The sequence below is a fragment of the Egretta garzetta genome, unplaced genomic scaffold (assembly GCF_000687185.1).
Source record: "Egretta garzetta isolate BGI_Z169 unplaced genomic scaffold, ASM68718v1 scaffold637, whole genome shotgun sequence".
Taxonomy (NCBI): domain Eukaryota; kingdom Metazoa; phylum Chordata; class Aves; order Pelecaniformes; family Ardeidae; genus Egretta; species Egretta garzetta.
The window spans coordinates 59,037-74,374 of record NW_009260358.1 but is presented as its reverse complement, the minus strand read 5'-3'; the positions used below and the strand labels follow the sequence as shown (position 1 = coordinate 74,374).

Below are 15,338 nucleotides of genomic sequence, written 5' to 3'. Positions count from 1 at the left end.
GCAGGAACTACACATCAGTTTGACCAATTCTGAAACTTTGTTTTTGCAAAATTTTAACCTATGGCTAAGTTACATTTAGTCTGGTTTTAACCAAACCCATTCCTTACTCTAGAAAGGTTTCCTTTAATAAAAACTTGGATGGGACGTCAGACAAAAGGGAAGAGCCATCCAAACAGTTTATCCAGGCCGTTTGGACACTTTCTTAGTGAAAGGATCTAACACATTTCTTAGCTCCTTTCTGTAGCAGTGAGATAGTAGAGCAGATAATAAAAAGTAAGAGTGAACCCTGAAAGCCTTTTTAATTATACTGAATTCTATTTGAAGCATATTGTCCTTTGGGCGTGCTTTTAGAAATTGGCCTCCTCCTATTCAGTATTTGTGCAAAGGTAACCAAAGCGGTTGAGCAGATCAACTGAGATACAATAAAATCAGCATAGCTGTACTATGTTCTATTGCCATCTCATAAGATGACTTGCCTTGTTAGAAGCCATTTAATTAAAATCTATATACATGCAAATTATTAAAATTACTAATTGACAGCTGGGTGATTATCTTCACATCTAATTAATATGTGTCTAAAGCAGTATTCAAGTTCTAATAACAAAAACTGGAACACTGAATTAAATAACAATTGTAAATAATATTTCTTCCTTTTATACATGGTTAAAGATATTACAGGGATGAACAGAAATATTTCAGGTGGTTTAAGAGTGGTGTTTGTTGTAAAAAAGTAAGTAGCTGTAGATCTTATATCTGCCTTGAATATCTATCAGATGGGGGGGGGCTAATTAGATTTATTTAATAATGAATTAAAAAATTCTATGAAGATTGAGGAAATTCAGTGATTTACCAAGAACACAGATAAAGCACTGCAAGGGATAATACAATCTGTCAAAAACACCTGCCCTATAAAACAATGATAAAGAGGGAGTTTCTCCATCTCTTCTGTGCTAGAGAAGTTTAAACGTTACTCTTTAACCAACTTTTAAATGAAGAACTCAAACTGAACATGCCTTTTATACTGATATAGTCCTTAACTGAAACAGCAGTAGAATTTATAACTATAGGCAATATTTATCCCCCAAAAGACAAACAGCAACAGTAGAAACCATTGCTAAAGATACCATCATTCCTCTGTGGCCCAAGGCATCCCCCCAGAAGCTCTTTGCTCTTCCGCTCTCTCTGTAATGGTCCCAAGCAGCTGTGACCAGTACTCAATAAATCATAAGATTAAACCAAATCTTAGCTAAAAGCTCAATTGTACGGGGAACCCTCACAACATAAGAAAATCTGTGGAGTAAGGCCACAGCCTTAAAACCTAAGATGTCTTTAAGATTTTCAGAGGAAAACCGTTTTATGCAAATCAAGCATTTTTAAACTGCACCCAGTAAAGCACTGGAAATCCCTTCTCATATTGAAGATGCTGGTCATCATCTTGAGCCAGGACATACTCAGCTACTCCAGTCCAATGCAAATACATTAGCAATTTTCTTTTTCAATTAGAATAATTTTTTTTAAAAAGTGAGCTGTTTGAATTAAACCAACATTGAATTCTAACATTTTGTCTCTAAGTATTATCAACAGGTCTGGATCTCTTGGATCTTAGTGAGCCTGTCTTACAAACCCAAAACAAAGCAAAGAAATCAGAGAATCCACCAAGAAGTGAAGGCTTAAAAGCTTCAACCCACAGAAAGAAGACAGACAATTCTGACCTTATCAGTGTGGATACTGAGCAGAAAGTCCAGGCTGTCAGAGTTTCAGACAAGTCTTCACTAGACTTAGGTAAGAGTTGTAGCTATTATCTCAGTGTTACGTGGCCTTGCTTAGCACAAGTTTCTCCTTGCTACTATCACAAAATAACAAGCAACACCAGGATTTTTGTTGCACCTCATTTTAGCACATATAAACTACTTTTTTGCCACATATAAACTGCTTAAACCACTAAACTTTAAACACTCTAAAGGCATTTTGCCTTTGCCATTATACCTATTAAGTTGTCACTAAATGTGCAAATAAAGTCTCTAAAGGGTGCTTTCAAAAAAGAATTTAGGGAAAGTAAAATCATAGAAAAATCTATAGAGGCAATATGAGATGTTGGTAAAGGATACAAATCAGAGGCAGCTCATACTGGATGTCCTTTGCAGAACTGCAGATGTCAGAAATACACATTATATTTGTAAATACTGCTTTCTCTATGCATACAAGTGGAAAAAAATCCATCCTTGACAAAAGAGCTATATTCATACAGATTGAACAAAAATCCCAAACTCAGCTCAATATCCTGCCAAGCAGGATCTACAGATGACCTTTGGAAAAGGTGAATTTAATTTAGTCCCATCCAAACTAAATGACTTGCTCCGCAACTGAGAAATTTGCAAGGTAAATGCAATTTATACCAAGGTAGCAAATTTTCCATTCATCAACACAGAAATTCTTTTAGAGAACTTTATCTTCAAACAAGAGCTGAACATCTCATTTTTGCAAAGCAAGGCCAACATATGACTGAATACTATCCGTTGCCTACACATTCTTAAATGGTAGTCAGTAAAAGAAGTGTTATTTTTACAATTTGACTACATTAGGAAATTAAAAATATCCCAAACTACAAATCACTGATTTTAAGTCACTGACATTCTGACCATGAATGCTAATAGATTTAGAAAAATGTTGTGAATTCCCAAATATTTTCACAGAATATCAGCTAGAAAGGTGCACAACATTTCTGTATATTGGACCTTAACTAAAATATAGTCTTTCATGGCACCATTTTCTCTATAACGTACATTTAACAGAGGAGATAATATTTTCTGTAGTAGTTTCTTGGAAAGATTCATATTTTCTTTTCTTATTTTTCAGCTGATATTCAGACACGGCTAGAGAAATGGGATGATGTCAGTTTTCATGGGGACAGGAGTAGCAAGGTCCACCCTTCTACAGAGCGAACATCATCATCATCTAGAGCTCCATCAAAAGAGCTTTTATGGTACAACTTTTTGCCTTCCTTACAAAAATATTTCCAGTCCAGCTTTCCTAATTCACAGAAATGCTTGCTTGATGACAAGTCGAATTATTGAATCTGTTATGACTACTTTAAAAGTGTTCAAGCATACATATTGGACAACGTATCACAAACAACTACACTATAAAATGACATTTTGCCAGCAATTTTTAAAGCTGTGAAAAGTAGCAGGTGCAACTACTAAAGAAATGGTGGTTAGAATTCTAGAGAGGCATGCAGCAACCCAAAATCCCCTACAAACCTGTGAGTAAAGTGAGTAAAAAAGGGTGCTTGGCAGTGATTTGACAGTCACTGGCTATCCAGTGTATTTTGGTTTTGCTACCGAGAGGGCAGAATTTCTGTGTATAACTGGAAGAGGCAAGATCAAATATCCAAACCAAGTACTACCTCCTTCATGCAGTTCAACTAAAATTGTGGGGGAGGTAAATGAGGAAAGAATTGGACTCTGCCTCTGGGAACATTTCAGGTAGATTAATTCTGCTGCCTTCTTGATATGTAAGCAACGCTCATTCACTACATTACGCATGATCATAATTAGCATTTTCATACACTAGAAGCAGTTTTCTGACCAAATGATGCTTATCCTTTATCTTAACCTGCCCTTTATCTGAGTTTTCATTACCTTACAGCTTTACAAAAGTTTTGCTCAGTTAACTTGATTTTGATCTACAGGGTTTCATTTTTTTGGAGGAAAGAATATTAGGATATTGTGGCACAAAAATGCACATATGCCAAGGTGAAGTCTTGTAATGTGGTGGTTGATTCTTAGACACTGACTGCAGGTAGAGTCTCATGTCATTGCCTAACCTCATTTTGCCTGGCTGTGAAGTAGAAGCATAGCGGTAGAGGCAAAGTCTTCATGCCATTGTACCAGTTTCACACCAGTGTATACCCAGGGCTCTACTAGTGGCTCAGGCCTGACTCTGTTCTGTTGTATTAACTATTTTCTGCATGCGACCAAAAAGCCTAAGAGAGAACACTGAGAAGGCACTTTTGATAACTGCAAGTTAAACAATTCAGTTAAAAGAAATAACCTAGTTAATCAGTATATGCTTATGAACCTGACAGACATAAGGCAGTGTGTCTTAGTGTGCAGTGACGAGTATGTAAATGCATTATGTCTAGGTCCACAGAAAACAGATCACAGTCTGAGCTGCCTAACGTCAAGAGTGCCTTGGACTCTGATTCCACGTCAGAATTAGAACTTGCACCTGCAACACAGGTAAGAGGATTTGGTAGCTTTAATAACAATGAAAAGGCAAGTAGGAATTGTCCCACTGTCTAACCCTTCACATTCTGGAAGAACTATTTAAGGGATATTTTCAGGATCATCAGTTAAAAGGTTCATACAGCTGAATCTTCACACAGCTTCCAAATTAATATGTTACGAAAATAACTTAAATGTCAGCATCTCAAACATTCAGAGTTTAATACCACAGTGGACTGTGTCCTTCCTGTACAGAGAGAAAGACTTCAAACTACAATTTACAGCATCATCATTTTTCCCTTCCTCCGGTTCTGAAATGCAAACTTCCAATGTTTCCCTCTCCCCATAATGTATCTATTCTCAAGGTCTCTTGGTCAACCAGGAATCCCCAGAACTGGGAAATGGCTACGGAATACGGGAAGGAGTCATTAGACCAACGTTTGTTAGCAGTTTATCCCCCCGCCCCGGTGGGAGAGCAGTGTGGTCAAAGGACTATTTCCTGCTGGAAAAGGAACTCCGATATGGAGGGCTCTGGACGGAATGTTTGTAGGTTTGCCCAATTCCACTGTCATATTGTATATTGGTCAGGACTTTGTGGAAAAGATTCCTTAGAGTTGTATGGTTTTAGCTATGTATGTATGCATATATATGTGCAAACATACATTTACGTATGCGTTCACATAGATCAGGTTGCTTATACACCTTCTTTCCTGCTGCTTATTTTTTACCTGAAAGATTTCAAGTTCAGCCAATGCCTCTGGCAGTGGGGAGAGTTGCTTGGTGGATTAAATTTTAGTTGAAAATAATTTTCTCCTCTTTCACAGCTATTTTTAGGACTGGACTTCAAAAAACCTTTCTGTCAGATCAAAAATCTGGAAATTAATGGAAAATAATAGCCTCATTTGAAAATGGAAAAATGAGACATCAGAATTCCAAATGCCTTTTCTGAGATTATGCACCATTTCTTGCAGAAAACAGAAATAGAACCCAGTTATCAGGATCCATTCCTGTGTTTTGATTAGGAAAAAAAGTCTCCTTTACTTCCCTGCCATCTCTACATTACAAATGGGATTTTTTTCCCCTTTGGAAAGCCTAACGCTAGCTGTAATGCCTTTCTGTGGAGTAGATTTATACCTCTTAGTAATACAAAAGATCTATCACAAAGTATCACCCACTTGAGATGGACAGCGTGTTTTCACAGGCTTTGTCCAGCTTAACTGTAAGTAACTCTAACGCCTTTTGAGGAGGCTGTTCCTCAGCCTAATAGATCTAAATGCCAGGAAGCTTGTGCTCAGCTGAGATGTGCGTAAATCAAGCAGATAGTCACGGCATTTAAGTGCTGTGGCCTTCTGTAGAAGCAGTTACAAAGTTAGTATATAACATTTCTACTTCATATGGTCTGTTTCCTGTTTATCTTCCACTAGAATAACTGCAGAAGCAAAAATCCACATCTTTAACTCAGTGTAAGTTCTGTCAGTTGAGGCTCCATACTATTTTGTAAAATGACTGGTATTTCAAAATAAAAAAATGTGAAGTTGAATCAGGCAGCTTGAGAGCGGGGCAGAGGAGAACATACCTGTCTGTTGTCCCAGTACATTTCATGTTTTGTTTTGTTTTATCATAAGCTGCTTGTTTTCAAACTTGTGATGGTTCAAGCCATGAAATGCTGTTGAACTGGTAATTAGTGCAGAGAAGTGACCTGAAGTGCGACTGCGTTCTTATTCAAGGTAGTTGGCTTAGAAATTCAGTATTTTCATTCACTGCCTGCTTCATCCTGCTTATACTTGGGGCGCCGAAGTTGTCAGTTCCCAACCAACAGGCTCATCTGTCTTGAGTGAGTTCTTAATCTGCTTGTAAAAGAAATCACGTTAGAGCTTTTATCAAAGCATACGTTTTCCATACTTTGTCCTCTATAGATGTTGTCTCTCTCATTTAAGGGTAACCTTTGCATACTCAACAGACTCTGCCATACCCTGAAGATTTCTTCTTGTTAAACTTGCTGCAGTTTTCCATCAGCAATTTCTCTGACAATCACCTCCATCACTCACCTTTGACATGTTAGATTTAGTTCCTCAGACTGAAATACTAAGTAACTAGGTCATATTTGCATTAAAATTATGCAATCTTCTTAACAAAATCCTGTGTTTACCAGCACTTATGCCAATACAAAATCACAAAGGCAAGCTTGGAATCAATAAGGAAGAAATGTGTTTGAAGGCTGGAACGGGCAACAGCGTGGTGACTGTCACTGGATGTGGCCGTCTTACTCCTCAGTATTCTACTCACATCACACATTACCTGTTAGTAACTCTTAAACTGCATTGGCCCAAAGTATCTTTGTTCTTTTATTTTTCTGCCATTCTGGAAAGTTCTCGTTACGCTTTTATTAGTACTGAGATATCCTACAGTGTTCGAGGTTTTTTGAAGGTTCATTTTTTCTCTTATAATTACAAAGTGCAGAGGGAGATAATATGCTCAGTTGTATATGTGTAAAGTCTGCTCATGTTTTAACTCTCTAAATGCCTCCCTGGGCATTTTAGGTATTTTATTGCTCCCTCAGAATGCATATACAAAAACCCTCACATGCTAAAAAACTGTACCTAATTCTGCTATGTCAGCACGCTTGGACAAAGATATAGCACAAAGCCTGGAACCCTTAGAAATCTGCAGTTGGGGCAACAATATTTAGAATGCAAAATTTATTCCCCACTTCTCCCAAATTGCTACAGTAAGACTAATGGCCCTGGCTCTCCTCGGATGTGCCAGTTACTCTAATGAAATGAAGAGTTATAAGGGACAGATTTAGCTCATTATTTAAAGACCTGCTCTAAAGTTAAGACTGTAATTTAAGCCTCTGACCAACCATTAAGGTCCAACAGCACATCATAAGCAGACTGCAAGTTCAGGGAAGTTGCACTTGTGTGCAAATGCATTGGAATAGAAGATTTTGTCCCTGAAGACAGCAGCCAGCAACCAGCTACAGCACCTCCGCGGTCGAGGGGTGAGCGTATCAAACCAGCGTGTAGGCGGAGCACCCGCGCCTCGGACGTACCCGCTCCAGCCTGACCCGTACCCCGCCCTGGGCTCCCTTTGAGGGCAGTGGCACCAGAGTCCCACCCCATCGCCAGCTGGAGCTGTGAAGTTCTCCAGTGCTGGCACTCCATTCCCACCCCCTCTCCTCCCGCGCCAGCCAAAAGCAGCGTGTTTGTTATGTGGGGGGTCTTTCATTTCTGGGTATCGCATCTCAGGACACGACTCCGCATTGTCTATATGCAAACGCTGCTTACAGGGGTTTTGTTAATTACTTCTTTTTTCCCTCTGGTTGAGGGGCAGGTGTGAATTTAATGGAGGAGAAGGTATATTTCTGTGGGCATTATGCAGGGACGATGCATATACTCTGACATGTGGCAGAGCTTCCTCTGACTGACTTCTGTGCTGCTTGTCCTCTTCCCCCTCGCCTCTCTACTGGCCCAACAAGCTCACCTTCCCCTTCTGCAGTACTATTCAGTCTGAACATTGTGATTTACAGTATTGTCCTTGACCTAAGGAAATTGCAGTCGCTGGAAGCAAAAGATTAAAAAGCAGAAGTAATCAAACGGTTTGCAAGAGCCAACTTGTAAATAAGGAAAAGGCTAGGAACATAACTAATGCCTATCAGCAGAGGTTTTGTCGAGAAAACCAGATCTAATTCTTTGATCAGATTACAGGTCGGGTTGATAAATGTTGCTGTGTGATATTCCACAAGATATTGGAATTAACATAACATATTCTGATTTTAAAATTAGCACCATACAGTATGAATAAAGCAGCTGTTAAACAGAATAAAACTCGCTAACTTGAGCTTTCAAGAACAGTACTTCTTTATTAGGAATTGTAATCACATGGGGGTTCTGCTGCGATTCCAAAAAAGAAACCATGATCTGCAATATTATTGATCTGAAAATAAATATGGAAGCCATTCCTGATAAAATTGGCATAAGACGCAACAGTAGAATGAAAAAAATGTAAATCAAAGAGTCATAAAAATGAGCTGGTGACCAAGACATCTGTATAAATGCATATTTCAATACAGTTGGTTGAAAAACCATTTCAGAACAAGAAACAGGCCCTACTTACAACACGATGCTGGAAGGCAATTTTAAAAGAATCCACGGCTCAGAGTGTACGAGGATGTCAGCGTGAGGGCTCCGCGTGCAGCACTGTGGCAAGAAGAGCGTGCAGAAGCAGACAGAATTAGTGGGAGGTGGGAGATCACCTGATTTCTGTCTAGAGAAACAGCAGGACAGGTACTGGAATTGAGGAAAGGCTTCACTTTGGTTGCCTGTATGGCTATAAAAAAATAAAGCTATAAAAATCTAAGTAGGGGGGGTAAAAAAGACACAAAAAGGTTGAAATCTGAATAAAATGCTCCATAATGAGATAATTTAAGATCTCAATCTCTTTATATAATTTAAAAGACAATTAAAACCTGATTAAAGTCATCAGTATCTTTCCACAGAGAAAATAAGGGGTACTAAAAAGTGCTTTAAACTACTGGAAAAAGAGTAAGAAGTGGTAGTTTGAAACTGAAATTAAAATTAATAAGAGAAACAAGGGGGGCAATTAAACAAATTTGCAAACAAAGTGATAAGATTAAGGTCTCCTGATAACTTTAAATTACATCCAGACACCTTCCTCAAAGACATAGACTCCAGACAACCTCAACTTCTTCTCTGTGGAACGTCAGTTTGATCCTGCGGATGTTGAATGACAAACACTGCCATGTGATATATAGACAAATGGACGATTTGAACCAGCTCTCTCTTCTGCCCTAAATTCAATTAATCAGTAAAATGACTGGTTTGCGTACGGGATTGGGTTTTGGTACCTTTTCAATGACAACCTGAAATCTCCTCCTGGCCTCACCAAAGTAAAAAAATATTTTGCAATCAACATGGACCAGAAGTAGTGGATATGAAAACAGAAACCAGAGCTCCTCAGCGCAGACCTTCCCTCATGCTCTGTGCTTCCTGACACTTGCAGTGACGGCCAGGGGCCAACACGCCCAGTGCCCAGTGGTGCTGTATTGTCCTCTTCTAACCCTGTGGGGATCATCAACCCAATATACATTTCACTCATTACTCTCTACCCGAGAGACCAAAGACTCGGCAACAAAACAGAACCTTTAGGGCTGGACTGACAAATGAATGCCATCTTTTTAGGTAAAACCCCTGTGTGTAGCCCATGTTTGACCACGCCTTGCACCTTACTTATGTGAACACCCAGGAATGTACCGGGTGTTTCATCCTAGCCGCGCACATTCCAGCACTTGGAGCTACAGCCCAATGAGTCTGAAGTTAGCAAAATCACTCTTTTAGCAATGACAGGGCTCATTGAACTTGAATATTACAAGTACAGTCATCAGAAATATAATTAATGCAATTGGGACCGTGGTCAGGCAAATGGCTAATGAGTATAACCTCTGACAAACATGAGGGAAGGGATTAGTGGTAAGAGTTCTCTTTAGCACGATTAGGCCGCTTTGTGCTTTTCTGTGCCAGCACTGAATACTGTTTGGTTTTGTACTGCGCCTTTTGTGGGGGGAAAAAAAGTTTTAATGAAAGAACAAGGCGAAACTTGTTAAGAACTTCCAATGGGATTGACTGATAGCAAGGCACAGAAAAGAGAGTTGCTGACTGTAAAAAGGGTTTGTCCTTCCAGTGAAATCCATAGCAAACCTGGCTCTCCCATGTGATCCCAAAGCAGAATCTGAAAGAAAAACACAAAATGTACAGGGAAAATGAGATTCTTTCTTCCCGGAGCATGGCGAGTGGAATGCGTTGCCACAGTCATAATACAGGAGTAGGAACAGTTAAGGTAAAGGTGTTATAGAAAATAGCCAGCACTCCCCTTTGTAGTCCAACTCTCGCATTGTCGTTCCTTGGGTGTCTCTTGATCTTTCATGCATCTTGAGTGAAAAGCAAAGCCTGGAAAAGGTAAGGTCCTCTGTTTTCCATGAGGAATGATCTCTGCTACAGTGTAAGAGAATTCAGAGGAATTCATGCAGACAAAGAAGTAGTTTTGCCCAAGAAAAAGGCCATTTGGGGCCCTAGGCAATTAAGGAAGTAACTCAGAAATGTGGCAGAGAGTCTATCATCCCTTTGTGATCTCTTCTTTTACTTTTTAGGCACGATCAGCTAAGGAGCAGCGTTGGGGTGGGCCTCTTCTCTCCAGAAATCACTCCTTGGAGGAGGAATTTGAAAGAGCAAAGGCAGCTGTTGAGGTATTACTTACTTTATTGTTTTCATTTTCAGCTGATGTTCCATGGATTTCTTATTCATCTTGCAGCACAAGTATAGGAGAAAGTTGGAACTGGATTATTTAAAGCTGAGAAAAGATACATTTCCTGAAGTTACTAATTTAAAATAGCAGTTTCTCTCTTAAAAAAAAAAAAAACAAACAAAAAACTTTAGCTATAAATTAAGATCAGACAGAACCAACTTTTCAAGCGCCATTTTGTATTGCAAGTGGGTCAAGAAAAATTCCCCATAAATGCAAGTACTTCGAAGCTGAAAGTGTAAGTAAGTGAAGCATAATTTTCCCCAGCAAGTGAGTGTGTGCAATCAGTTATTTACTCTCGGATATAAACCATTTCTCCACAGTGCAGCTGGAATTCGGAATCATTGACAAACAGAATTATTACTGGCTGTAATGGGTAACTGCACGTACAGTGGTAACCATGCACCAATGCTTTTTTATAATTAGTGGCAGAATGTTAAACACAGGTGCACTCTCGTTTCCTGGTAAATCAATTTAGTTTGAAAAGGTGCAGGTATTTGGATAATTCTCCTATTGCACTTCTGTTTTTTTCACCAACTACTACTTTTCCAACATGAAAAATGCCTCTTGAGTGTCAGCCTGTACCACTAGTCCCAGCTGAGATCCTGATCTTGTCTAGAGTCAAGGTGGCGTACAGGGTTTTTTAACAGAATTCAATAAAAAATCAGATAGATACAAGCATTGATCTTGAGCATCATATCTTCTCGGGGGTTCAGTGGTAACCCTCCAAAATCCCATCGCCATAAAGAGCCAAGATAGCTTGCACCCCACTGAGGGTAGGAGCTCAGGCTGAATTATGGAACAGCCACTGAAATGAGTTTTTAGGGTGGAAAGGATGAGGCTGTGAAACTGGTTACTTTTAGTATGAACTGCAGTCTCATTAGTCTCCAAACATCTAGAACGCTTTGGGGATACTTGGGTTTAGATTTAAATTTTGGTGTCTGTATTTTGATGTTCCTCTAACTCAACTTTTATACCATTGTAATTCCAATCTTGGAAGTTGAACTATTCTAGATTAATATTGCTGGATTACAAACAAAACTAGGCCTAAATCATATGCTGGATTCTAGCTAGAAACAGAATTTCTTGTGTAAGAAATTAATTTGATTTGTAGGGTTTTTTCAGTATATGCTAAGGTAAGACTGCACGGTTTCTACCATGGTTTCTTAGGATCTTATTGCACACAGAAACACTCTTATATCAGGCTAAATGGACACAGTCAGTAAGTCAGCTGTTTTATAAATGATACACTGTATGCATTTTTCATGTATTTTCTGAGAGCATTGCTCTTTCCTGATCAAATAGATTCTTTATAAACAACTGCTGGTGATGCACAATAGGTTTCTTGATGTCACACATCATATCCATGTGTTCCAGGCAGGAAAGGAGAGACTTGCTTTCAACTTGCCGCTGCTTAAAATGCTCTAGATGTTCCTAATTGCACTGCAGACTGATCCTTAAGGTGGGAAATGTTGTGCTGTAATCTGTGATTGCGACACAGGGAATCTGATGGTGAAAATTTCTGTGTTACTGTTAAGCAAATGATGTCAGCACTCTTGCAATTGCCAGAAACCATGTGTGATGGGGAGTTCGCAGGAATTCAGCAGAAAGGAAAATGAGCTGAAGCCAACAACAGATTGCAAGACGTTATTGATACTTTACAAAGTAAAGTAAGGAGGAGAACATACTGTAAAAAAAAATTGCACATTAAAAGGTCATTCTGAGGCAATGCCCTGGTTTCAGCTGGGATGGAGCTGATTTTCCTCCTAGTAGTGGGCACAGCGCTGTGTTTTGGGTTTCGGATGAGCAGAACGTTGATAGCACCCTGATGGCTCAGTTGGTGCTGAGCAGGGCTTACACCAAGCAAGGACTTTTCAGCTTCCTCTGCCCTGCCAGGGGCATGAGGGGCTGGGAGGCCAGGACAGCCGACCCCAACTGGCCCAAGGCTATTCCAGACCATAGGGCATCATGCCCAGTATAGAAATTGGGGGGAGCTGGTTGGGGGGCAGCGATCGCTGCTCTAGGACAGTCTGAGCATCAGTCAGCAGGTGGCGAGCAATCACATCATGCATCACTTGCTTTGTATATTCTATTATTATTATTATTATTATTATCATCATCATCATCATTATCATTATTATTCTATTATTAAACTGCTCTTATCTCAACCCATAAGTTTTCTCACTTTTACCCTTCCAGTTCTCTCCCCCATTCCCCTGAGCGGGGAGTGAGCGAGTGGCTGAGTGGTGCTCAGTCTCCAGTTGGGGTTAAACCACTGCAGGCAACAAAGCAGGTTGTTAAAATGCTTTAATGTAGTCTCAAAAACAGCTATTAAAAAGAATCTAATGAAATGTTTCCCTAACTGCGGAGCTGGCAGTCTTAAGTTATTCTTTCTGCTTAAAATAGAAACTTGGACCAGGTAGTTAAAATGTAGAGGAAAAGATTCTTCGAGACCCTATAGAGCAGTTATTGTCATTTGCATATGAAAAGAGCTGGATTTTCATCCCAGCCAAAATGAAGGGTAAGAAAGCTAGAGTGATTGAAATAAATTGCAGCCCATGTCAGAAAGATTAGTGCTTTCTTAAGTGGAGAATAGATACAGCTCAAAAATTCATCTTTTAGGCTTTGGATGTTTCTGTAATATTCTTCAACTGGGAAAGCTCCAAGTGGCAAGATTAGCCAGAAAACTGATCAAGAAAAGGAAGCAAATCTCAGGTTCTTTGTGGCCTAGTTCGAAAGGAATTAATTAACAGTTCAGTAAATGAAGACACCAAACTTCATCCTCCACCCACTATTCACTTTTGAGCTTTGGGAATGGTTTTAAGATGTCAAACTTTGAGATTAATGAAGATCTGTGAGGTAATTCTTTCTTAAGAAGGTTTAAAGATGTCCATGCCATGGGGGAATCTGTTAGGAATAAAGAGGTAAGTAAATCAGCTTTTTTACCAGAGAGGGTCCAGATTCACTTGCAGTCACTGGGTGCTTGCAGGCTTGGCTTCCTTTTCTGTCACTCTGGAAACTGGATTTGATTTTTGCCTCATCCCTTTGCTATACACGAGAGGGAAGCACAAATAGCCTGAAGTCTTCATGATTTCCAAGTGCCATTCCAAACATGTTTTAATGGAATCTTTCTAATAATTAGCTGTGTTTTACCAAAAAATGGTACTTCTGAATTTTTTAAAAATTCCAGCATGGGGATTCAGATCCATCCTGTACCTGTATTCTGTTAAGGTGTTCGCTTTGTCATCCACTGCCCTATTGGTAATGAGAATCTATAAAAATGAAACCAAGAAAGTGCAAAAACTTCTAGCTGAGAAACGTCTCAGAGATGGAAAAAAAAGCAATTTTGATATTTTCTTATTCTACATTTCCTTGATGTAGAGATTAAGCTGCAGGTGCCCCACTGGTCTGTGAGCTTACGCAAAAGGAATTTTGAGCTGTGCTTTTCAGCATCATTTTATTTACAACACCTTGTCACGTGAGCCATCTGCTGTATAATATTCTGTTACACAGCATCAGAACATATTACAGCCAAATTATGTGACAAGAGGAGGAGGAGGAGGAGGATGGGATTAATTTATTCTAGCCTAGGAAAACAGTCCCAAATCATCAGCTTTGTGGTTCCCTTGAACAGCGGTTAGAATCCTTTCTGTACCTGTGGTATTCCCATCTCACTATCTCCACATCCCCTTTGGATGTGCCCAAGACTCCCTAAACCTCATTTGAAATTGGGATCTAGGAGCTTGAGTCATTCGGATGCATTTTATTTGGTACTCTCTCAAATCACAACGGGAATCCTTGCCTTGATACACATTTTTTATCTCTAAACTTCACTTAAAAGGCATACTTCAAATTTTGTTTGGAGAAGATGTCAGCTAAGGAAATCGTACGTAGCCAGCACGTAAGTTTAACTTACTGTGCCTTTCACGTTGCTGCGGTAGTTCACGGAAAGAACAGCCACGGAACCTGTGTTTCCTATACACTGGTCAGGAAGGAACATTGCAAATTAATTTTTGGCAGTACAGGACAGAAAAATTCTATTCTTAAAGTTATGAAAATTAGGTAAGATTAGAAATTAGCCAGCAATATTCGGAAAGTTCACCCCGCCCCCCACCCCCCTCACTGCGCCGCAGGAAGTGAAGAGCCTGGAAAGATTTTGCCTCCCATTTCTTTAACTGCTTCAGTGTATTTTTAAATACTAAGAATAAAAATAGCCTCTTTGACAAAATGCAGAATATTCCGCTTGGAAGTAGTCAGCTGGGACGAAGAGTTTTCCTGGTTGTCATTCCACTTAACTGCTGCAGATGATCTGAGAACGTGGAAATATTTTCAACGGCTCTGAAAACTTTCAGTACATCCAAAGTAACTGGCCAGCACTAAGGTAGCAAAACATGGCAATGAAGTGAATGGCACCAGCCACATAGCAAATGGAGTTACAATTCCATCTGGGAGTCTTGATCCAAAGCCAGATTTTCAGGGACACCGCTAACTAGATCAGCTTTACCTCACTATAGGCAGATATTAAGCACGGCTACTTAAATGCACAGGAATTCGTTAGCTTTTTAAGTGCAGTATGCATAGTGAACTTCCGTGTGAATTATAATTACATAATTAAGCAGCAGAATTTGAGCTTAAGAATTAAAACCACTTATGTGCTTGCTTACGATCTGCAGAAATGTGATCTGTTTTCAAACCATTAATTCATAAGGAATTTTTGTGGGAAAAATACAAGCAAAAACTCTGATATAAACATCATATATGTATATATGTGTCTATATATAATTAGTTCTGTAA

At 39.4% G+C, this 15,338-nt stretch overlaps 1 protein-coding gene across 1 annotated transcript in view; it reads left to right on the top strand.

The window, feature by feature from the left end:
- Nucleotides 1-15,338, top strand: part of PEX5L (peroxisomal biogenesis factor 5 like) — a 49,957-nt gene that overhangs the window by 26,601 nt on the left and 8,018 nt on the right. Inside the window, exons 7-10 of the mRNA XM_035898441.1 lie at nucleotides 1,573-1,782; nucleotides 2,857-2,983; nucleotides 4,145-4,241; nucleotides 10,393-10,488. Coding sequence (XP_035754334.1) covers nucleotides 1,573-1,782; nucleotides 2,857-2,983; nucleotides 4,145-4,241; nucleotides 10,393-10,488 — 530 coding nt within the window. The remainder of the gene's footprint in view (nucleotides 1-1,572; nucleotides 1,783-2,856; nucleotides 2,984-4,144; nucleotides 4,242-10,392; nucleotides 10,489-15,338) is intronic.